This window comes from Pestalotiopsis fici (assembly GCF_000516985.1).
Source record: "Pestalotiopsis fici W106-1 unplaced genomic scaffold PFICI_Scf_2, whole genome shotgun sequence".
Taxonomy (NCBI): domain Eukaryota; kingdom Fungi; phylum Ascomycota; class Sordariomycetes; order Amphisphaeriales; family Sporocadaceae; genus Pestalotiopsis; species Pestalotiopsis fici.
Genome location: NW_006917092.1, coordinates 4,510,064 through 4,532,822, shown reverse-complemented (window position 1 = coordinate 4,532,822; position 22,759 = coordinate 4,510,064). Strand labels below are relative to the sequence as shown.

At 50.4% G+C, this 22,759-nt stretch overlaps 4 protein-coding genes across 4 annotated transcripts; 2 read left to right on the top strand and 2 right to left on the bottom strand.

Annotated features, from left to right (window-relative positions):
• Positions 1 to 5,959: 5,959 nt before the first annotated feature.
• Positions 5,960 to 7,991, top strand: PFICI_03537 (Metacaspase-1; the record flags this gene model as incomplete). The annotated part of the gene is made up of 6 exons (XM_007832118.1): positions 5,960 to 6,033; positions 6,106 to 6,199; positions 6,257 to 6,332; positions 6,390 to 6,776; positions 6,849 to 7,287; positions 7,760 to 7,991. 6 exons carry the CDS (start codon positions 5,960 to 5,962, stop codon positions 7,989 to 7,991), a joined length of 1,302 nt encoding a protein of 433 aa, XP_007830309.1.
• Positions 7,992 to 8,624: 633 nt separating this feature from the next.
• On the bottom strand, positions 8,625 to 11,189 carry PFICI_03536 (uncharacterized protein; the record flags this gene model as incomplete). The annotated part of the gene is made up of 2 exons (XM_007832117.1): positions 8,625 to 10,516; positions 11,165 to 11,189. 2 exons carry the CDS (start codon positions 11,187 to 11,189, stop codon positions 8,625 to 8,627), a joined length of 1,917 nt encoding a protein of 638 aa, XP_007830308.1.
• A 3,175-nt stretch (positions 11,190 to 14,364) lies between these two features.
• Positions 14,365 to 16,467, top strand: PFICI_03535 (uncharacterized protein; the record flags this gene model as incomplete). The annotated part of the gene is made up of 1 exon (XM_007832116.1): positions 14,365 to 16,467. One exon carries the CDS (start codon positions 14,365 to 14,367, stop codon positions 16,465 to 16,467), a length of 2,103 nt encoding a protein of 700 aa, XP_007830307.1.
• Positions 16,468 to 18,413: 1,946 nt separating this feature from the next.
• PFICI_03534 (uncharacterized protein) lies at positions 18,414 to 19,569 on the bottom strand (the record flags this gene model as incomplete). Its single annotated transcript, XM_007832115.1, has 2 exons — positions 18,414 to 19,397; positions 19,498 to 19,569. The coding sequence occupies 2 exons, from the start codon at positions 19,567 to 19,569 to the stop codon at positions 18,414 to 18,416; spliced, it is 1,056 nt and encodes a 351-aa protein (XP_007830306.1).
• Between the last annotated feature and the right edge of the window lie 3,190 nt (positions 19,570 to 22,759).

Genomic DNA, 22,759 nt, shown 5'->3' with positions numbered 1-22,759 from the left:
ATCATATATCACTTCATGTAGCTGCAACGGCAGCCTCAAAATTTCAGCTACACAAGTATAAACGGTAAGTGTACAGTAAACTTGGGGTTGGATGACTGGAAACTTAATCACAAAACAAACAGTGGTTCACTGAGGGAACGGCAGTTGTGGACGAGACTTGTGGACATGAAGGATTTTTCAGCCGTGATATGAGCTGAGAAAGTAGTGTGTGTTTTTGATATAAGTCGTGATTTGCCTACTCTACCACCATATTATTCACGTATCAACACGGTGAAGAAGAAGAGGAGGAGGAAGTCATTTCGTCGGCAATGAGCTTGACCGCCTGCTGCCATGAGCTGAAGTAAGCCGCATGGCAGAAAAATCGAGGCGTCTATTTCCAGCAGAATGGAACGTTCCAAGCCGGCATTGCGGTTGAGGAGGGTCACGACGAACCATGCCAAGATGAAGTGGCAACGGCAGTCAGCATAATTGTGAGACAAAAGACAAGAGTGATGTAATGTTGTGTAGCTAACGGGTTGCCGTGATCTCCCATATTTTCAGCAATGGGCTTTTTCAAATGGCGGTGGTCAAATACGCATGTCAGACTGGGGGGGAAATCGGTCGTATGCAGCCGCAGAGCATACTCGATTTGTGGCCATGGTAAGACGCAAGAGTATAGTAGACCCAAAGCCACGATACCATTGCGGGTGGCTGCTCCCGGAGGTGGTGTCTTGGATACCAAAACCGCGTGTACCTGACGATCCATGCCCATGCCCACCCACATTAGCTCAAGCCCAAAACGTTTTTTTACATGCTTCGCCATGTTTGCGGCTCCCCGACCCAAAGACATTGCCTACCTAGCTCCAAGCACTGAGTATGAGGTCTTGGAGCTAGACGAGGGTGTGTTTACGCCACGAACCCTTTTTTTCTCCCCCTCCCATTCTCCCTCACAAACATTCTTCCCCTGCCTGCCAAGCCGGACATTGTGCTCCTACTAAATGGTCTAGGTACGGACCTGAGGGCGGCAGGACCAAAAAGTCGAACGATTTTCTTCTGCGGCAGGCATGCGGATAGGGCTAGAGCTGTGCGTGGTAGAGACTAACACACGCCAGCCGGCTGTGAGGTTTGTGCATAGCGGCGGCGGGTACTAGGTAGGGGTGGGAAAGAGAAATGATATTTTGGTATACATGCATACATACATGTTGTTTTCCCAGGGGACCAAAGAAGAAGAAAGAAAAAAAGCTAAGCTAGAGCGACCCGAAACAGTGGTTGACATGGCATGTGGTGTGCTGGCTGACCCTGTACACTACTGTGTATGCCGGTATAGGCTAGGACGACAACATGGGAGACGTGGTGATTGGTTTGTATTGCTGCTGGACAGCCACTTTTGGTTTCGGGATCGCCGCGGCCTTGCCAGATCCAGTGGACTTGCAGCTTGTCAATATCTATGAATGTAGGTTATGCTTGCTCTCTCACTCTCTGTCTCTCGGCTGCTGAGTGGGTGGGTGGTGGATGGTGGCCCATGATTGGCTTGGGGGGAGCAGCAGTCTCCCGGATTTTCCCAAAACCCCATCTTCCAACAGCCGGCCTAGACTCTCTGGCTGTCATCTTGTCGTCTCGGCGGGCTCCAGGGGCCCCGCGTGCTCAGACGTGAAGCGGATCAAAAGCCAAAGCGACCCGACTGACTAGAGTATGGAATTTCTGCTTTGGTCTGACGGAATGTGGGACAAAAACGGTCAGTCTATCCGGAGCGACAATTCTCTTCTGGCCTTGAGAGAGGGGAATCACGACACGCGGCCCGATAAACTAAGGAAGCAAAGTCACGAGACTGTCTACGAGAAGGCCAGATGCCCTTGGCTTCTTTCTCAGTATTGATATCGCGGGGGAATGCTTGAAGTCTGCCAAGTCATGAACTGACAATCAAGCGAAATAGTATTTTGACTAAAACACAACCACACCAACAAGACCCTCAAGGCGAGTACCGAGCAGACTGACTTATTACAGACTGATGATGACTTACAGGGCATGGCCACATGGCGGACGGGCAAAACGCGTAAACAAAAACGCCTCAAGAAGGGTTACGGGCAGATATGCGAGGTTTTAATTTTAATGTGTGGCAGCGAAAGGACTATAGAAGACATATGACTGGACGGTTTGCGAGAAGCCCCCAGACAATGGGCAGGCGCAGATGGGAGGGAATAAGGAAAAAAAACAGAAAGAAAAAGAAAATGCCGCGGCTGCGTGCCGGTTGGCTGGTTGGTTGGTTGGCTGTGTCTCAGCACCACTAAGTTGGGTGAATCTAATTTGATACGCAGGTACTAGCTAGCGAAATTCTTCAGGTGCAGCTGAAATTCAATGCATGGGGGTGGGAATTTCTATGATTGACTTTGAAAACATGTACATGACATGACTGACTTACACGGCCAAATGGGTCCAAGGGGTCCTAAGGGTCCTCGGACTATTCTTGGGCTTCATTTTTTTTTTTTTTGGGCGCCTACCAGACTACTCTAAACAAAATGAGTTATGACCGTTAGCGAAAAGGAAAAAAAAAAAACCGGTGGATAGAAGAAAAGAGAAGAGGGAGAGAAAAATTAGAATAGGGTAGGGGACGTCCGCCTTCAAAGTAGCTCCCGCTCGGTAATCTTCCTACATTGAATTCGTCCTAGTCCATGATGATAGCAAGCATCTAGACTCCGGGCTGTTACCGCGAGCTAGCTTGAATGTTTATTAGCAAAAAGGGTCTATGGAATTGTGACATGATGTTTGGTCAGCATATTGGAAGTTGGAGGAACGTTTTTTTTCCTTCTTCTTCCCTTCTTGTCTTGATTCAATGGCCGGCCTTCTCGCCTCTACGCGAGACCGATGCGATATATCAGGTGATGTCACATCGGACCAAGTATATTATATGATGGACTGACAAATATGTCGTGATTTTCAAAAGTCTAGACGTTCGAGGTCCATACATGGTTTGCCCATCCTGGGAGCGGGAACAGCGCGATCCGAGATGTCAAAAGATCGGGAACTCGAAGCTTGGCTCTTGGGGATTTGGCGGGGCGGGGAGGGAAGGGTTGCATTAGGGGTGTGCAGGTTTTTTCTTTCTTTTTTTTTTTTTTTTTTTTTTTTTTTTTGGCCAGGCGAGAGAAGGGAACTCGGGCAAGGGAGCGAGGGTAGGCTGCGGACGGATGGCGGGCGGCATCGACCGAACGCGACAGTCCGATGGTAGGTGATGATGGTGTGAGGAAATACATTACACAAGCCAGTAGGTCAATAGTAGCTAGATTGCATTTCTGTACTCTGTACATTCTCTAGGTATGTAGGTATGTACTGCTTTTAGTTCTGGCCATGAGATTTGTGCACATGTGCATAGAAAACGCGCCATGGCATTTTTGTTTCTTATTTTTAGCTTCTTTCCATGTTTTCACGACCGTGTATCTTGTATCTTTCCTTCTCTGATTGTGCATTCGTAATGGCGAAGAATAGATGCACATGTGTATTGTCATGATGAGCATTGAGGCTGTGACAACCCATGCATTTTGCCCTTTTGCATAAGGTTCAACGTGGTATGCCGTGTAAGTCAGATAATAAAATTATAATCGATGCAGTCGATGGCACAAGACGAGACGCCCAAGGATCATATTGATATCGCATGTTATCAATGGAGCCGAGGAGCTGAGCAAGCGCCGGACGTATGTAATCAAAGTAGACCAATATCGAGTGTGCCTAGGTAGCTTAGGTAGTAGGGGAAAATCAATTCAATAATGGTAATGTGACGTGCATGTGAGGTCCCCAATATTGACCGTTTCTCTTGCTCTCATAAGGGTAATAACCGAAGCAGGGTAGCGCAGGGCAGTCATTGAACCCCACTAGGAAAAACTCCATAGAAATATGGAAACCTTACAAACACGGACCAACCGTTGTTGATGATACAATCTAGCCACTGGACTGAATGTGATTCTTCTCGTCCGACGTTGAGCGCAGTTAGCTGCTTTACCTAGGTAATATCTACGTACTATGTAGTTGAGAGCCACCCCGACACCCCCCGGGAATCGCCTTATCATGTTGCTGGATGGCGATCATTTCTCCAATGCTCCAGGCCAGACCTCACGACCTTCAGACACCTCGAGAGAAAAACTCCGTGACAGCCGGCGGCGGTGATTCGGGTGGGTGGCCAACGCACCTACCTACATTACCTACCAGTCTTTTCGCTATCCATCTGCTTTCCGCTTCTTGCATGTAGGACTTTGACTCAATCGAGCCAGTGACTGGGTGACAACAAACAAGTCAAGGCCCAGGCATAACATCATCGCTACCTAAAGAGGGATACCTCATGTCTATCCTTCTATTACCTGAAAACCTAATAACAACAGCATTCTCCCAACTAACCCAGGTCCCAGATCCATTGAATTCTTACCCCGGCAAACAGGTAGATAACCGTCTCTCTACGCTACAGTTGAAGTTTACATTATCAAAATAACATATTCCGTTGGTCTACCAAAAAATACCCCAGGTAAGAGGTTAAACAAAAATTACCTACTGCATCCACTGCATCAATCAATCCCCGACTCCCCGCTTCAATCAATCAACAAAAACGCCGGCGCCGAATCCTCTGGAGCCAAGAATCCACTACACCTCCTCAAGGATTATAAACGTTAGATCGTTACTTGCCCCACGCAGTGACCCAGCACCTCCCATCGGAATTTTACCACCAAAAAGAAGCCAATTTTCTATCTACTTCCATATCCAGTGCTGGAAGCTTCCACAACCCGTACACAAACAGCATAAATTATAGGGAGAGATACCTAACAGATCAGAGGGTTAGTGAGTGGAGCTTTGTACCGATCTAACATTTATAATCCTTGAGGAGGTGTACGTCCTCCACTCGCGGCAGATGTTAACCCCCAAAAGCAGCTCGAGGGTCTAGACGCCTTCGCTCGCCGCCGTCCCGCACACCACGTCGTCGCTCGTCTTTTTTTTTTTTGTTCCCCTCCTCCTCCTCCTCCTCCTCGTCGTTGCGAGCCAGGCTCCATCTTCCAAGCTCCCTGCTACTATTCCCAACCAAGCAAAACCATCGTCCATAGTAGACATCCAGATCGTAGCAGCCCCGACACCACACACGCTTTTGCTCGCAAACCTCTGTCGCTCGCTCGCTTCCTTCCACCCCTGCTACCGAGCCCTTCCTTGTAAGTTAATTGCAGTCATGTCTCTCCTCCACATGCCAGCCCGTCCCAATTCGGCTCCATGCCGGTCGGTGCACGCGCGCGCGCGCGCACGCCCACAAGGACAAGCCTGAGGGTGAGAGGGCCCTTGACTCTGAGCCTTGAAGATTAGGAAACAAGGTCTGGCAGCTTGCTCAGGTTCTGTCCTTGGACCCCTGCCCTCGTGCGCCTCTGACCGCCCTGCTGGATCCTTAGTGTCGTCGTGACATTTCCTTTTCCTCACTCGCCCACGCTTTGCTTGGCACCCGACAGCTGTGTGATGGCTTCAGAAGTCTACCAGAAGCTTACCTCTTCTGAACCTTAGTCAGGTCGACATATTTTTTTTTTTTCGTGTTGCTACCTACCTAGCTACAAACCAGACGCGCATAATCCGCTCCCGAACGGACTACACTACATACTCAGCCCCCCCTCTTCGACCACCACTGCCGCGATATCGTTGTCAACCCGGCACCGACCCTACCCCCTCGGCGTCTCCACGTTTGGAATATTATATCTCTCGCTTTGCATACTACTGAAGCTACTGATCTAGGTCCGCTTCTGCGCAACACTATCGTCATCTGCCTGGCTATACATATAGAGCTTCAACGGCCGCTCTCTGCCCCGAGACATCCTATCATCCTCTGCGCCTCATACATCATCTCTCACCGAAACCGACAATCATTCCTTGACGCGCCTGCTGGCCGTTTTGCTGGCTGCTCAGCCTGATCATCAGTCATCTTAATCGAGTGTCATCGTCGTCGTCGTTATCGACTTATCCATCAAACATGTCGGGTTATGGTTATTCTCATGGCGGATATGGAGCACCCCAGCCTCAGTACCAGAACAACTACTATAACGGGTACACGATCATTCTAAACACATCCCTCAAAAGCATTGCCAGTGGCCAACGATAGCTAACTCGTCCCTTCAGTACTCCTCAGAGCTACGGCGCCTACCCCCAAGGCCAACCCTACTATAACCAAGGCCACCCGCCACCACAACAACCGCAATATGCCTACCACCAGGTGAGCTTCGACTTTGATTGGACGCAATGGGCGAGGCCACTCACTGACACCAAATAGGGGCCACCACAACAGCAGCAGCAGCAGCAACAGCAGCCACAACATGGCGGATACAATAATGCATATGGGAGACCTCGTACGTACTTGTTTTTTTCGTACCAGCCGGTATATCGCGGCTAACGAGCAACCTCAGCCATGCCCACGGTGAATTCCAATTCTTACAATCATGGCAACCATGCCGCGCCACCACCGCCGCCTACGGGCCCTCAGTCCTTCGGCCATGGTGCTCCGACGAATTATGCCTTTCAGTATAGTGCCTGTACCGGCAGAAGGAAAGCCCTGCTAGTGGGCATCAACTACTTTGGTCAACGCGGTCAGCTCAGAGGTTGCATCAACGACGTGAGGAATATGTCGTCATATCTGAACCAGCATTTTGGCTACAAGCGTGAAGACATGGTCATTCTCACTGATGATCAACACAACCCAATGAGTCAGCCGACGAAACAGAATATCCTCCGCGCCATGCATTGGCTTGTCAAGGATGCAAGGCCCAATGATTCGCTCTTCTTCCATTATTCAGGTACGCTACTTTGTGCAATATGTGCACAAGCCGATACCTTGACGCACTGTGACTGACTTGTTGGCGTTCTAGGCCACGGAGGTCAAACGAAAGATCTGGACGGTGATGAAGCGGATGGATACGATGAAGTCATCTACCCCGTGGATTTCCGCGCCGTTGGCCACATCACCGACGATGAGATGCACAGAATCATGGTCAAGCCATTGATGAGTGGTGTCCGTCTCACGGCCATCTTTGACTCGTGCCACTCGGGCACTGCATTGGATCTGCCTTACATATACTCGACACAAGGCATGCTCAAGGAGCCCAACCTGGCCAAGGAAGCTGGTCAGGGTCTCCTTGGCGTCATTTCTTCATACAGCCAGGGCGATATCGCTGGCGTCGCCAAAAACGTCATGGGCTTCTTCAAAAAGGCCACCAATGGCGAAACTGCCCATAACCGGGCCATGGCAACAAAAACATCTGCTGCAGATGTTATTATGCTTTCCGGCAGCAGGGATGACCAGACCTCGTTCGTATACCCTTCCATGATGTCTTTCTCCTCTTGATACCCCGCCAAATTTCTTGTGTTCTTCTTCATATCTCTCTCTATCTCTCTATATACACCCCTGCAGGCCGCTGGTGCAACATGTATGCCGATGTCTGCTGTAAAGACTCGGCTGGTCGCTAAAAGCGTGTTTTTGGCGTTTCGAGGGAAAATTTGTGTTTTGAGCCATGGCGTTGGTGGCATATGCTTCAATGGTTCTTGAAGCAATTGGCTTGGGAAAACTAGTGCAACTTAAGTTTTAGATTATTTATTATTTTTGGACGCCCTAGGCCAAAGTACAACCTTGAACGGTTGTGACTTTGCGTCTAGGGCGACGAGTCACGTTGGGCGGACCAGTCAAGGCGCGCAAAGAGGGTTTCTGCCGCCTACCTACCACCTACACACACGAGTCATCCACTACAAAGGTCGTACGATCACTAACACGTGTCTCTCACAGTGCCGACGCTACAATTGCTTCTCAAGCAACCGGGGCCATGTCGTGGGCCTTTATCACGGCTTTGAAGAAGAGGCCACAACAGAGTTATGTGCAGCTTTTGAACAGCATCAGAGATGAGCTGGCCACACGCTATACTCAGAAGCCACAGCTCTCATGTAGCCACCCCCTCAGTCAGTCTCACCACCTGGCATCGGGAAATATGCCTGTCATACAGGTAGAGCGCATTATTTGACAAGGCTTTGTTATACTAACTGTACATGACTGACGATAGACACGGATCTACTTTTTGTAATGTGATCATGACTCAAAGAGTAGACAGTCAATTTAGCGAGATGTCCCAAGGCGGCTTGGCGCCGGCATGAAAAGGGCGAATACATTGTCCCATGAGACTGGATGTCGTTTGTGCATATACTATACGCACCAGGAGAAAACAATCCCGGGGCTTTATGGGAAAATCCTGCTTGCCACTCACATGGGTCGCAACGGAGCATCAGAATATCACCGGAGTTGACAATTAGGGTTTGTTATTGAAAAGCGTTGTATTTTTCCGTCGGAATGGGGTCGGCAAGGCGTTGTAATTATTGCATAGACCCTTTCCTGCAAGACTAGGCAGACTTGTACATGTAGGAGGGTAATTTGATTTAGGTGCGTGGCTATCATTAGATGTCCGCACTGAATGTTGACTCGGTCCATTAAGATCCACGAGATTGAATTGAGAAGATACAATCTGGAAATGCGCAAGAGTCAATTTGCCGCTCCACCCTCGTCCATGTCATCATTATCATGAACCCAACAAATCAGCCGTGGCAATCTCTCATTTCAGTCACTTGCATGAGTGCAAGGATGCTCAAATGCGTTGAGGTCCCTACTGAGTCTTTACATCACTGTCGACTTTGCGCATCATCCAGGCGTTCAAGCCCCACAGCAGCCTCAGCGCTTCGAGCCTGTCCTCTGCGAGGAAGAGGTCAAACCATTTACTCCGCCAGACTTGGAGCTCACCCCAGCTCTTATCATGGCCTGTCTCGTCTTCCTCCTCTTCCTCCTCCTCCTCCTCCTCCTCCTTCTTCTTCTCTTCCCTCTGCTCCCCTTCCCCTTCGGGCGCTCCAGCAAGAACATCCAAAATGCGCAGGGGCACGCGGACCCTAATGACGGAAATATGGTGGAAAAGGCTGCTAATGACAAAGACGTCATCGTAATCGGCACCGGGTACTTTGCCAATGGCACTGTACCGCGCCTTTTTATCCCAAGTCGCTGCCGGGAGCTTCACCTGACGGTAGTTGTCGTAGATGCTTAAATGACCAGTCTTGCGCTGCTTCTTGGCGGCCGGCGGGCCGCGCATGGGCAACCCCGAGGACGGCGAGATGGGGTGCGGCGGAGATCGCGGGCGCTCCTTTGATGTCTCGGACGAGTGTGCCCCGCCGCCATTCCCCTCATGGGCGGTATCTGGTTTCTCTGATTTCATCGGATTGGAAGCGGCATTGGTTTCCTTGTCTTTGTCGCCTGCCACGCTGCCCTCGACTTCCCGGCCTATAGGACCTCCTGGACCGCCTCCCCAGCGCTTTGCATGCGCCCACCACTTTCCCTCTCCAAAGCGCTTTTCTTCCTTGCCCTCGCGAGAGCGGTGCTGGGCTGTGATCAGCGCAGCGATGAGCTCGCGGCCAAAGTCGATGTTGTTCTCGGCAGGCGACGAGAAGCTCGTCGTGTTGCGCGCCGAGACAGCAGCAATCGGTCCCTCGACAATTCCAGCCCTGGCTGCTTCGCGCGTCGTGGGCATGCGAACCAGAAACACACATCCCGAAGGAAAGTAGGAGGCGACCTGTTTGCGCGGCTGTTGCTGCTCCTGGTTTTTGGGTGTAGATGAGGTGATTGTTTTTGACAAAGGGCTCGGTGTAAGCAGCTGTAATCTCGGTTCGGTCCGGGGTGCCGAGATATTGCAGCCAAAGTCGTAAGACACGAGCTTGAGAAAAGCACTTATCACATGGTGTCTCACTTCTGCAGGCATAGTGTTCCCACTCGATGTCCGATACGTAACACGCCAGGACGATTGATCTTGAGAACTACTGGGCTCAGAACGTGAATGGGACTCTGGAGCAGACATGGCGCCCATTAACGAGACCTGTACCTGCTCTAAACTGGCGTCCAATGGCTTTGGTAGAGGGAAACGCTGCGGGGGTTTGCTGTCCTCGGGCTGGTCCTGCTCATTTTCATGCTGCTGCTGCTGCTGCTGCTGCTGCTGCATGGGCGGTAGTGATGAGTCATCCCAGTACCCAGCCATCTGCTCGAGTTGTCGGTAGAACTCATAGCAGTTGCCAAGTCTTGCTGCTTTGACACCCGGCTCAGGTCGGATGCGGCGAACTGTTCGGAAAGCGGCCTGGTTCTCTATTGAAAGCTCATCCCGCCTCTCTAGATAGGCTCTTGCCTCTGGAGACGTGTTGCCATTGCACAGGGGAAAGCAAAATCCAATATTTCCCTCTACAGATTGGCCCGTCTTGAGCCTCTCACATTCTCCTGATGTGGGAGGGAGAAATGATGGGTCGGATAGGACCTCCTCGGCTGGAGCGTCAGAATGCAGACGAAGTCCCAAGGCTTCAAAATGTGCCTCACTCAGTCCTGCCGGTCGATGCAATGACTGCAAGAACCGGACCAAAGACGGATGTCGCGTGGCAGATCCCGGAGCTGGTGGAGTGAAGTCCGGGAGCTGTACAGGAGTTGCCGGGGGTACATCCTTGGGTGGTGGACCAATAGTTGCTGGTTGCACTGCCGAAGTATGTAAGATGATGCCAGAAGAAGCAAAGTGGTGGTAGAATACGGCTGGGTATGGGGGAGAATAGTATGAAGCATGATTTGAGAGGCGTACGAGTCAGCGCCCGCGATGTCTCTTCCATGCTCCCTCCTTGCCTATAGATGGAGGATAGGAGCCGGCTTCCACTCGCACCTTTTCTGCCAAGATGATCGGCCGGCGCGGGTTCCAGACAAGACTCCGCCGGACATCATACTTCGGGGAGCGTGGACCCGCATGAAATATATCGTCGACGTGCTTGTAGATCATGCAGCCGGTCTTTGACCCCATCATACATGGATTATGCGTAGCGAAGCGGCCGGCAAAGATGGAGAGATCCATATGCCAAAGCGAGATGGAGCAGAATATACATGTATTCTAGTGCCGAGCAACCTTCCCCTATCATGATTGCACTTGCATGATGATGAGTAGAAGTAGTAATTATTTGCTTTCTCGACCCGGCACGGTGATTACGAGATGCATCCGGCTAGCAACGCGAAACAACGCCAACAAACCGCCTACATGTCTCGTTCGATTCCCCCCCAAAACCAGACTTGGGTAGGTAATAGTAGGGTAAGGTAGGCTTATGCATAAAAAAAAAAAACGATAGAAGATGAATGACTTACGCAAATTGGCGAGTCCACCAAACATGGCGGCGAGTGAGAGTTAATAGAGATGCTGGGAGGGTCGGTCAAGTAATTGTGCCGCCACATTCACGACGGACCGTCTCCTGGTCACGATGGGAGGTTTTAGGTAGTATGGGATGTACTACAGATAGGTACAGAGGTACTGCCGCCTCTGACGGGTGGGAATATAATCAGTTAGTCACCGACTAGTCAGGCCTGTCTCATTACGGAAGTGTGTGTATGTGTGTGTGCCTGTAAGTGTGTCTCGGCCCAGAAGAGGTGACAATGCTAGAAGGGGCGGGTACGGATACAGGGTGAAGCCAGTGCTGTTGTCCCTGGGTTCTGATGCGAATGACGACGAGTCGGGGGGGCGGAGAAAGGGCGTAGTGGTGTTTCTCAAAGATTGAACGAAACAAGAGACTGGGAAGAAGATGTCAGAAAGGCCCCCAATAGGAGTATTATCCGAGGTCAAGGATAGGAACAGGTGCGAAACTGCTGGTGCGCGTCGTGGTGGTGGTGCTACTGTACCTTCGAAGGAGGGGCTTTTCTACCATTACCTTGATACCTACATTAGGTTAGGGGACAAGTGACAGGGACTTGGAAGCTGGAGACAGCTTACGGCCAGAGATACTTTTTGACTACAGTAACAGATGGACAGATGGACAGGCAATGTCATAAACAGGAGGACAAATGGGAAGAGGGAAAAGAAAAAGAGATAATCAGAACAGGTTCGTCGACTGATACCTGAGGTGGACAGAGAAGATGGTAGGATGGGATTCTGGTAACATTCTAGTTGGCCGCCGTTCCGTAGACTCTCATCAGCCTCTAGGTTAGTAGAATCACAATGTACGTATGAGCTACAATGAATGCATTTACTACATACACTACGTATGTACATTGAACTTTGGTGGTCCCGATCCACCCCTTTAGGAGAAATCTGGGGAAAGCAAGGAAAAGGGACTGACCAGCGAATTACTTCATTCTTTTCTCTCCTTCTCCCCCCTCTCCGTGACCCTCTCTCTGTGTGCTCTTCTTCCAATTGCAGCTGCATAATAGTAACAATATTTATTCGTCACCGCGGCCCGTGCGTATTTCGCCCAAATCATCTCTAGTCCGGTTTGGGGGTCCCCTAAACTGATGCATTGGGGATTATCGCAGCAGCCAATTCTCTCCTCCTACATAAACCTGGCTATTCTAGCCCAAGCCAGTATTCCGTACAAATCGACAGCTTCAACATGGTACAGACCTGAGAGATTCATCTTCGGGACATGATAAGAGCAACAACACACGACAATCTGCTCAAGTAAGATTTACTATACAGCGCTCGTAGCAGTTTCAAGACCAAGCAAGTTTCCCGTGGCCCCCCCCAAAAGGTAACGGACCTTTCCAAGGATTGTTTGATGGGCCGGAGATCTCGCAAGAGAAACAAACATTCGGTGGCTCTGTATGATCGGGAACCCCCTTGGCCGGCTCAAGGTCGCCATTTAAGCTTGATTCCGGGATCGACGTGTGTTCCCACCTCACTACTATGTACATACTTCCCTTGAGCGAATGAGCGACTGAGTGAGTGAGTGAGTTGCCGATTGTCGCGTCACAGCCTGCTAAAGATGACACCTCCCAATGATCCCAATGATGGAGCCTTGCAACGACTCTCTCTCTCTCCACAAGACAACGTCTCGGATGTCTACACCAGATAGAAAGTCGATTTCCTCGGTAGTTCCGAGGTCTATCCCAGCATTTCCCAGCCTTGCCAATCGCTTTGTCACCTTTTGGACTATATGGGGGCTTGTATGGGTAACAGCACAGACTCAACCTGTCAATCTGAGTGACTAGCTGCTCTGGCCATTTCTAGAGACAGCTTCTTTCACACAAACACCAGATTTTAGATGCAAGTATCGTCTGAATTAGTCTGATACTTGGGACCAGGATTGCTACAACAGCCAGTGCTCTTTTTGTGTGCTTGAATATTACGGTACATGCCGACCGCCGACGCCCCCCCAAAGTAGCTACTAACATCAGTGCCTGCCTGTTCGAGCTTCTTTTGCTAGCAGGGACCTCGCTGAGACTGAAGGCCTCACAAATCCCATCCCATCGATCTAACCAACAACCTCAAAGTACATACATGTCCTTGCTCTTATTAGCTATTTAGTGAGCTGGATTGAATGCTAACCTAACACTATTGCAATCTCCCCCGCTTGAGATCTACCTACAGAAAACACGGTATCCCGGAATGATCGAGGAAACGCCCAAGCTCCGATGCAGCAACAGTGCTTATTCCACGCTCCCTCCCGCATACATAGAGAAGGAGAGGAAACATGTATAGTCTCCCACCAAGATCAACCGGGAGCGATCGCATCGGCTCCATACTTGATCGCCATAGACTGGAAACGCGCGCTTGAGCGAGTCTGCTCACGGGGCCTCTCTGTGGCCTGCTCATTCAGGGCTAACGCTTCTTGGCCTGCGTCCAAGCTACTCGACCTTGAGGCTGAGGGACTTCGTGCTTCAGATCTGTCGCAGGACAAGGGTTTGCCTACCACATTGCAACCGTCCGCCCCTCACAACCCCGGACACCATTGGCATCACGACTGCGGACTCTACCAATTCTCTAACGCCAGAGGCAAAGCCATGGCCATGACCAGCCAATCCGGCCACCATGTGCGCACCCGTCAAACGAGGCCGGCATGGGCTGGCTTCATGCCACAGCCAGATCTTGCCGACATGATACTGCTGCCATACTGTTATTTTTCTCGGCAACCTGAGAGAACGAACTTCCACCGGTGGGTCAGTCAAACTTCGCTTCACTTGTCATGGTGGAAAATGCTGTCCGTCTTTGTTCCGTTCTACTCACCTACCTAAACTAAACCGACCTACATGATTCAACTCGGACTTTGTCTTTCAGTTTCCGTGTTGCCCTTCTCCGGCTTGGACCATTTGTCTTTCTTGATACAGCCGGTTCCACTTTAGCCGCACTGCTTGGGTTGTTTCTCAGACCCCATCTGTGAATGACCACATTTTCCTTCTCTTCCTCCTCTCTCTCGCAACATATTGTCATCCATGAATCGAATCTAGCTGTGACCGGCCTTACGGCCATCGGTTTTCTTGATTTCTTTGTATTATTCCTTTCGACGTATGCTTGACGCTATACGCAATTTTAAACCTAGCGCGACTGGAATCGCCTTCAACTTGAAGTTACTGGAGCCATGGCGACGAACGGGAATCTTCCATCGGGGGCCTTTATCACAACTCTGTCGGGAAAGAGATGTACGGCGATACCCAAGGCGAAGAACGCGAGTAGTGGTGGAGGAGGCGCTACTTCGACAAGTACCAGTACTACATCGACGTCGACATCATCGTCCTCGTCGTCTTCCTCGTCCTCATCATCATCGTCATCAAGTTCGTCTTCATCATCTACATCGACTTCATCTACTACTTCGACCTCGACCACGGCACAAGCCACAACAACGGAAGCTGCTGCGCCAGCAGTACCGCCAGCAATTGCACCAGTCTTCACAGATACACCTACGACTGCTGCTGCTGCTGTTCCTCCTCCTCAGCAGACCCTGACTAGTGCCACCAGCGCTACCAGTATTGCTCAGATTGGTACGCAAGTTTCGCCGGTTGCACCGATACAGACAACTAGTTCTGTTGCGGTCGCGCCGTTGTCTTCTGTCACGGTTCCTACTACTACACCTGTGGTTGCGATCCCAACAACACCTGAGAGCGAGCTTCAAAGTCAAGCTACTCAAGCTGATAATAATAATGATCTAGCATCCTCAGCATCAGCCGTCGAGACAACGTCAGCCGCGGCGCTCGAGTCTCTAATCGCTCCCGTTGAGTCTTCGGTACTTTCAGAGTCTTCGACAGCGGCGGCAGAATCATCTATAACGGCAGGCAATGCTGCCCTGCTGACAACAATCGGGACTGCCACCAATGCCAATGGAGGACAGGCAAAGGTAACCGAATCGACGACAGCAGGGAGTGCTACATCCGCAGCTGGCAGTACCAACGGAATCAGCACTTCAACGACGGTAGCCGTGGTCGGCGGTGTTGTTGGAGGAGTAGTAGCATTTGCTTTGATAGCATTTCTCGTGTGGTTCTGGCGCAAGAGGATACGCCAAAAGCGCAGAAGCACATTACTTACACCCTTGGGTCCCGAGTCAGGATTCGGCAATGCCAGCGAAAAGGTTCCATATTCCATCAGTCGGGATTCAATTGGGCCAACAGGACTAGCTGAAAAACTGAAGGCTGCTGTTGGTGTCAATGTTCGAAAGTTCCGGGGCCGTTTCGGTGGTGGCCACAGTCCCTCGTCCAGCGTCAATCTGAACAGGGGCAATTCTCAATATCTCGAACGCCCTTCTCACAGCCGGGAGACTTCGGCGGATTTTGGCACTTCCGCTAAGGATCGTCTCCTTGGGTTCTTCGGTCGCTTTAACGACAAAGTGCGCAGTGAGCGCGATGACAATTTGTCGTCGAGCACACGAAATGCAAAGCCAATGGCTGCTCGCTCGAATTCGCAACCAGACTTCCTGACCCTATTGAGCATGGATGACAAACAACTTGCAGCTCAGGCAACTCAAGGTCGCACAAGTATGAGCAACCCGAGACGGTCTCAGAGTGCGGGCTCCAACGAGCACTTCTTGGGCCGCCTGAATCTCGACTTTGATTCAGCAAATCCCTTTTCGGATGATAATGCCATGACGCGCGACTCGGCAAAGGTAGCGCCTCTGACCATCATGAACCCAGATAACCCCTTCTCGGATGCCAACGCTGTACGGCCACCAACGGCGACCAAGCAGGCAGGGCCAGCCACATATGTACAAAACATTCGCCGATCCCGAGGCATGTCTGTTGGCGGTGCCACCACCAGACCTCCCAGCACCAATGCGCCGAGCGTCTGGCGAGAGTCATCAGCTTCTGTCGAATCATTTGCGACACGAAGGAACAAGTTCAGATCAGATCCCTTTGATCTCGACCGGCCAGAACTCTTGTCCTCGTCTGCAGGCTCACAGGTACCAATGCTCCCACGCGACAGTCGAGCTAGCAGCAGCCGTGTCCGAGTGAGCGGCGGCGGCCCCTTGCCGCCACACCCAGCCCATACACGCAACCCCAGCTTGACGAGTAGCAAATACTCGAGCGGCGTTGCCAGTATTGACCAATGGAGTGACCCGGGACCTGATGTAGGCCCGGGAAGCTCGAGATATGACAGCCCAACGCTCACGGGAGGAGAGCGAAAGGTGACGGGTGGTGCTAGGAGAAGCGGTGCCAGCCAAGGCAGCCAAGGGAGTGTCGGCAAGGCATATTAACGAGGCAATGTACGAATGAATTTCATGAAAAACAAGAAAGCCGCCCCAAGAGGCAGCGCTGCAGCTGCATATTGAATGACACTTTACAAACATGTAAAGAGGGTGTGTTGACTGGTGTCGGTAAAGGGGGCGGCTTTATTTTATCTGGGGACTGAGGAGTTGCCCGCGAGCTGTCGTGCTGATGGAAGGTCAGTGGCATCCGGGCCTGAGAACTGGACGAAATAGGTATTCCGCGATTGAGGGGGGGAAACAAAAACACTTGTTTAGTTTGTATTGTTTAGTTAGACACATGGGGGATGCCTAAAGTGCGCCTCGATCTTGTTAGGTTGGCAAGAGAAAGTGGGAGAGCAATGCGGAAAGGAGAGAGAAGGGAAATCAGCACAGAACGAACAAGGACCAAGGAGATGCGGACAAGATGAAGCAACAGGAGAGGGGAAGACAGCTGTGGATGCTTCTAGCTACCACCTCGGCGAGAGGGTAGATTGTACAGAGTACAGGGAAACACAAACATTTTCGAGTGCGAATCCAGACAGATGAAAAATCAAGAATAAAGAGAGAGAGAGAAAAAAAAAAGCTGCCATGAAACCATGCGAATCGCCTTTCCGTGGCTAGTCCTCCCATCGCAACATTACAGTTCACACAAGCTTAGCATGATCTGCACAGAAGGGATGGCTTCGTTTGGAGATTGTTGCTCTTCTAATTGAACTATTAGATCACAAAATCCGACTATAAGAGTCAATGGTTCATGGAGAGATTCCGACTTGTGCTTGTCAGAATGAGACGCGGACCGGCCGAGCAATAGAAGCGGACGTATAATTCGTTTCGGCTCCTTTTAATAGTATACAATTATAAGTTGGACAAGGGTAGAAACGAGTTCCCAGGAATATATTACTAGGGAATGTTTATAAGGCAAACCCTGAGTGGCTTTAAATAGTGTGATTTTATACGTAGATGCAACAGTTCGTATATATATATTCTATATTACGTATTCAGAAAACTGAGCTTCTACCCACCCCTGTCACGTATCTGTTTTTTTCTTTTTCTTGTAAAAATGTTTGTGCTGCCATTCAGCTTTGATGCCTTTCCACAAGTACAACTAGTACAACAACCATCATTGATATCCATGTTTTTGGGTTCAACCTGCTGACAAGATTGAAGCCGTTCCCCCCTCGCGGTCGGCATTGATTGGTCGGATCGTGACATCATCCTAGCTCGTGTGGCTGCATGAAATCCTGACATTGACGGGGTTGGGCGGCGGTTTAATTGGCTGATGCGAACGCGAAACGACGCGTCTACCCCTCGTTTAGTAATTTCGCGCCTCGACACTTGACACGTCCAACCGCGTTAAGTGGCCCACCCTCTCTTCTTTTTTCTGCCTCGTTCATGCGACGGGGACACCTCCAATTGTACCAGACTCGAGAAGCCGACGCTGGGCAAAATGATGAAATCGAATCCTTTGATGGAGATACTCGAGAAAAATCCATACTGTACTATCATACAGGAACAGAGCAGTCCGCGTTCGTTGTAAACAAATGCCGATTCCAAGTAAACATTGGGGCTGCATGCGGAAAAACGCAAAAGTGCAAAAAAAGCAAAATTGCCATACAAGGACATCCAAACGCCGTGACCACATTTGATTTCCATGCATTCGTCCGTCAAACCGTCCATCCTTTGAGCGCCCGCCCTATCAGGCAAAATTGGCTGCCAAAGAAAAGTAAAAAAAAAAAAAAAAAAAATCAAAAAAAAAATCAAGAATCCATCGCAGCGTCCAAACAAGCTGCATGTCCTGGCGGTGACCATCCATTTTGGGTCGTGTAGTGGTATCATCTTCACATGAGGAAATAAAAATCAAATAAGGGAAGGGAGAGGGCCGTAATGTAGTACACCCTCCTCATCTTGCCGAGCTGAGCAGATTTGACATCTGCTGGTCTAAATGGCATGTTGGCTCATAGTCCGTGTAAGGGTTCGTCAAACGTGAGTCGTCTTCTGGCCACGCTGAGAGGTGTCCTGGCCAGGGCCACCGGTGTTTTCCACGGCTTCTGTGCTGGGCTCGGGGTGATGTTGACGAAATCGGAGAGGTCAAATGGTTGCCCAGGGGTGGCAGGGAACAGAAGATTACTGTGTCCCATCCCTCCAGGGGTTCCCATCACCGAAGACGGCAAGCCCAAGTCTCTCCGGGGCGGCGGTGTTGACGGAGGCTCCATTCTAGAATTGTTTCTGACTGCAGGCGAAGGGGACGCTGCTAGATAAAGCAGCAAGTCTGCGCCCTCTTCCTTGCCATCATCCAGTTTCTCCCTGCTGCGGCGTTGTAGCGATCGGGGCCGCATCGGTGGTGTGCTAGGAGGGGAATCGCGGCTGCGGCCAACTTGAAATGAATGTGTGGGAAGCAAGTCATCATCGTCATCGGATGCGGGTGCCGTAAGGTTGGGGGAAGTCAAGTCGGCCGAGACACGGCGGGTGCCCTGGAAAAAGGATACGTCTGGGCCTGTCGAAGTTGTAAAGTGTTGCTGCCTCCGAGGCTTGATCGGTGATGACTGAATCAACTGACGGTGTGTCTTGAGAGAAGACTGTGCCCCAAATGACTTATGTGCCGTTGGTGAGGTTCGGTATCGCTTTGTGGGACTTGACATGACCATATCCATATCAAATGAAGCCATGTATGTTCGCTTGCGGTGGCCGGTGCTGCCATTGCTGGAACCAATGGCATCCGAAAAAAGTGGTGCCTTGAGCGGCGAGCTCATGAGCCCTCTGGTTGGGTATGGCAGCTCGGAAGTGCTGGATGACGAGTCGGACAATATATCTCCATCTTGCAGGCGGTTTCTCCGGACCTCTTCAATCTTGGGTTCGATGTGATCAAGGGTGAGGTCTTCCCAGCCATGCTTAGTCTTGAAATGTGCGAGGGCTAGGCGTCCCTGTAGCTTTCGGGCAATCTGTATATGCAAATATTCCTTTTAGTATCTTGTTTCCTTTTCCCATGAAATGATTGCAGGGCCAGACAAGAGTCGGGAGGTTCAAGTGCTGCTGCCTTACCTTGCTCACTTCGACCCGCTTGAGCACTTTGTCGGCAACGGCCTCGGGATGTGGCTTTAAAGGCGACGACATGCTTCTATATTTCGATTTGGGCATTCTCGCCAGAGTGTGTTTTGGCTCTTTGTAAAAGTAAACCGTATCGACCGAAGAAATTTTCTTTCCTTCTTCCTTTTTTTTTTCTTCAAAGTCCCACGAAGACCGGTCGGTTGCACGGGGAGAGTGGGTTTTTCGTGTGGAGCGATTATGTAGCGGCAGTCTGGCGCCTACCTGCCTATCTCCTAGGTGTAAGCAGAAAAGGGAGGAATCGTTCGAGGGCAGGAGGTTCGTCTTGACTCGAAACCGAATCGTCTGGCGGAGCAAGGTATCTTGACAATGACAAGTCGAGACGACAACAAGGGAGGTAGAGGAAGCAGGGAGCGAAATAAGTTTCGAGTAAAAGTGTATGTGTTGAGAGGACAGTGCTGTTCTGCAGTCGTATGTGGGGGCAGAAAGAGTAGTAGGTAGTGGCAGAAGTTTGTAGGCCAGTAGCCTGTGTCACCCAGAGCTTGTATTTCTTGCAGGGCGTGTATGGCCAGCCAGCTCCCTCTGAAACTGAGCAGCACTCTGGTCAATCGGTAGATTGAATGGTGTGGAGAGACGGGGAATGAATGGATGGTGAGATCAAAGTGGTCAGTCGGTTCTACACTACCTACTACACAGTAGTAGGTCTCTGCCGGGTCGTCTGGGCTGGCTAGGCTGGCTGGCTCTCGCTCCCGGGCTAGCGCATTTCTTACTGGGCAACCAACCAGGGAGGGAATCGAATCGAGGTCTGAAAAAGTGCACTGAGCGTCTACTTAGGTAACCAACGACACATCCATCCCGTCGGACGTTTGACACTCCCTGCAAAAGTTGAACTGCTACTACATTACCTGTGTGCAAAGTAGGGTAGGGTAGCGGAATACCATACATAACCAGCTAATTAATGTAAGTACATGTCGTACACTAAAAAGAAAGAAAGAAAGGCGTTCACCGGGCTGCTATCCACTTTTGAACACTGGGCTGATATCGTGCGCCTGGGATTCGAACCTATTGCGTCTGTACCATGCATCCAGAGATGCAGGGGAGCTCTCCTCGTCCACTAATCATACTGTCGATTGCCTCTGACTGGCCCGATGCCGACCTCCATTTCCAAGCTGGGGGGGTGGACGGGCAGCATGGGGAAGTCGGGGGGCTGGACCTTTGACTTATTCCTCTTCTGCCTCCCAATGGCAGTCTCTTCATCTTACTAGGCTGTTTGATTTTCTTGCACGGCTGCCGCGCATCGCATCTGGGATTGGACTGGGACTCATTAGCTGCCGGCCTTCAACTGTCTGCGCGATATTTCTAGCATTGGATACTACGAAGTGCCGTGGCACCAACTACGGTATGTTAGATCATACATTAATGTAGGCCGGTTACACATCTATTACAAAGGTATTATCTTTCTCATACACAGGCCACCGTTTCCCAGCCGACGACACTGGCCGAAGCTTTTTAGTTTACTTGCCTCGGTGAAATCAAACGGCCATATCTTGGCTTCATAATAGCGGCGTACCGTATCCATGTAGTGTGCGAAGCACAAGAGCACATGTGTGTCCAGAGGTTCTGAAAGAGATTGACGGAAGTGTATGATCCCTTCCATCGACCCTGTTAGCTACTTCTGATGCCCCTCAAACTTGATCATTTCAGCTGCCTCGACCAGTCTCTTGCGCATCAATTATTTTGCTTTTCATGCTGCTTCCATTTAATTCTAATTCCCGCCAGCAAATGAGTCCTGTAATACAGGCGGATTGATGGACAAGAACAGAACACAACGGAGCCGCCTACTCGTCAATGATTCGCCTCTGCCGTTTCATGCCAAGCTGGCGACACTTGTGCTTGCACATTCCTTAATCCCAAGTAGGTTCCTTGTTTCTAATGGCCGTGCAGTATAACGAGCAATTAGTACTGCGTACCTGCATCGGGTCTCTACCTCGAGGATAAGTAGCATGAGGCATAGTTAAACTTCTATGGAAATGCCCATCTTTGTCCACCAGACGATTCGGTGCCATGTACTTCATATACTGCAGCTGCATCCGTCGCTGATGGCTACGAATTGGGAAGTAAATGAAACTACCCGGTCACTAATGAAGTATTCATAACAAACAGAATGGTATACGTGTCTTGCAGCCCAATAGTAATCTGTAGACCTCTAAAGTCGATCAATCGATACCAGTTGAAGCCGTGCGCACAATAATGATTTGCGGTTAGGGCGCGCGCCATGGTACGATCATCGCACATCCTACCGCCAAGCAGGGTTCTTTACATGAGTAACCCTCGAGCTACAAACGTTTGTGCGCAAGGCATTCGATGCTCCTTTGAGATAACGAGCGTTGAATACACATTTAAGATATCTATTCCGTACCTACATGTCAAAGCCATACTCACGTGCTCATTACTGCCACATTCATGCCTCACAAAACACAGCTCATCCTCTGGAGGTGTGGCAAGACCACTGTTTCTAATGACGGTGCCAATGTGCAATTGACTTTGCGGCAGTATTTCAAAATCCAGGGATTCACAGAGCTGGAAGTCGTTCTGGCATCATCTCTCGGCATAGTTCATTGCGATGAACCTCGCCAGTACACACATCCGAATGTTGTTTCAAACAATACAATTTCGACCCCTATCCACGGCAGCAGCCACAAACCGACCCAATTTCTAGGTCAGGCCCTTTTCTGGCAGCACCGGTAGATACATATGTATCATAAGCTACTTTGTAGGTAAGCACCCGAAAATCATTGTCCATTCTTTACGACCCATAAGCCTGCGATGGATCGTAGATAGCCGATGCGGATATGCTGAGGCTGCAACCGACGTCGGGGAATCACGTTGTGGTAAGTCGGTACGAAACGACAACACATTCGTGGCAGGCCTCCAGAGGATCAGTCTGAAAAGACCATTTATCCAGAAAGATCAACATGCAAAACAACACATCCGTGTGGGGGGTGGATGGCATTGGACGGCCACGCAAGAAGAACCAGACCAAAGGACACGCATGAATAGAGAGACGAAAAAAAAGAAAGGACACATGACCAGATTGACGATGCTAACTTCCGACTGTCCGCACTTAGAAAATCTACTGCAGTATACCGCGAATTCCATGAATAGTCACATCTTAAATTTAGGTTAAGCTCTGCTGCTGCGGAAAGCCAATCAGCAGGCCAAAATGGCGACTCGCTCGCGCGTGCACAGCCAGAATAAA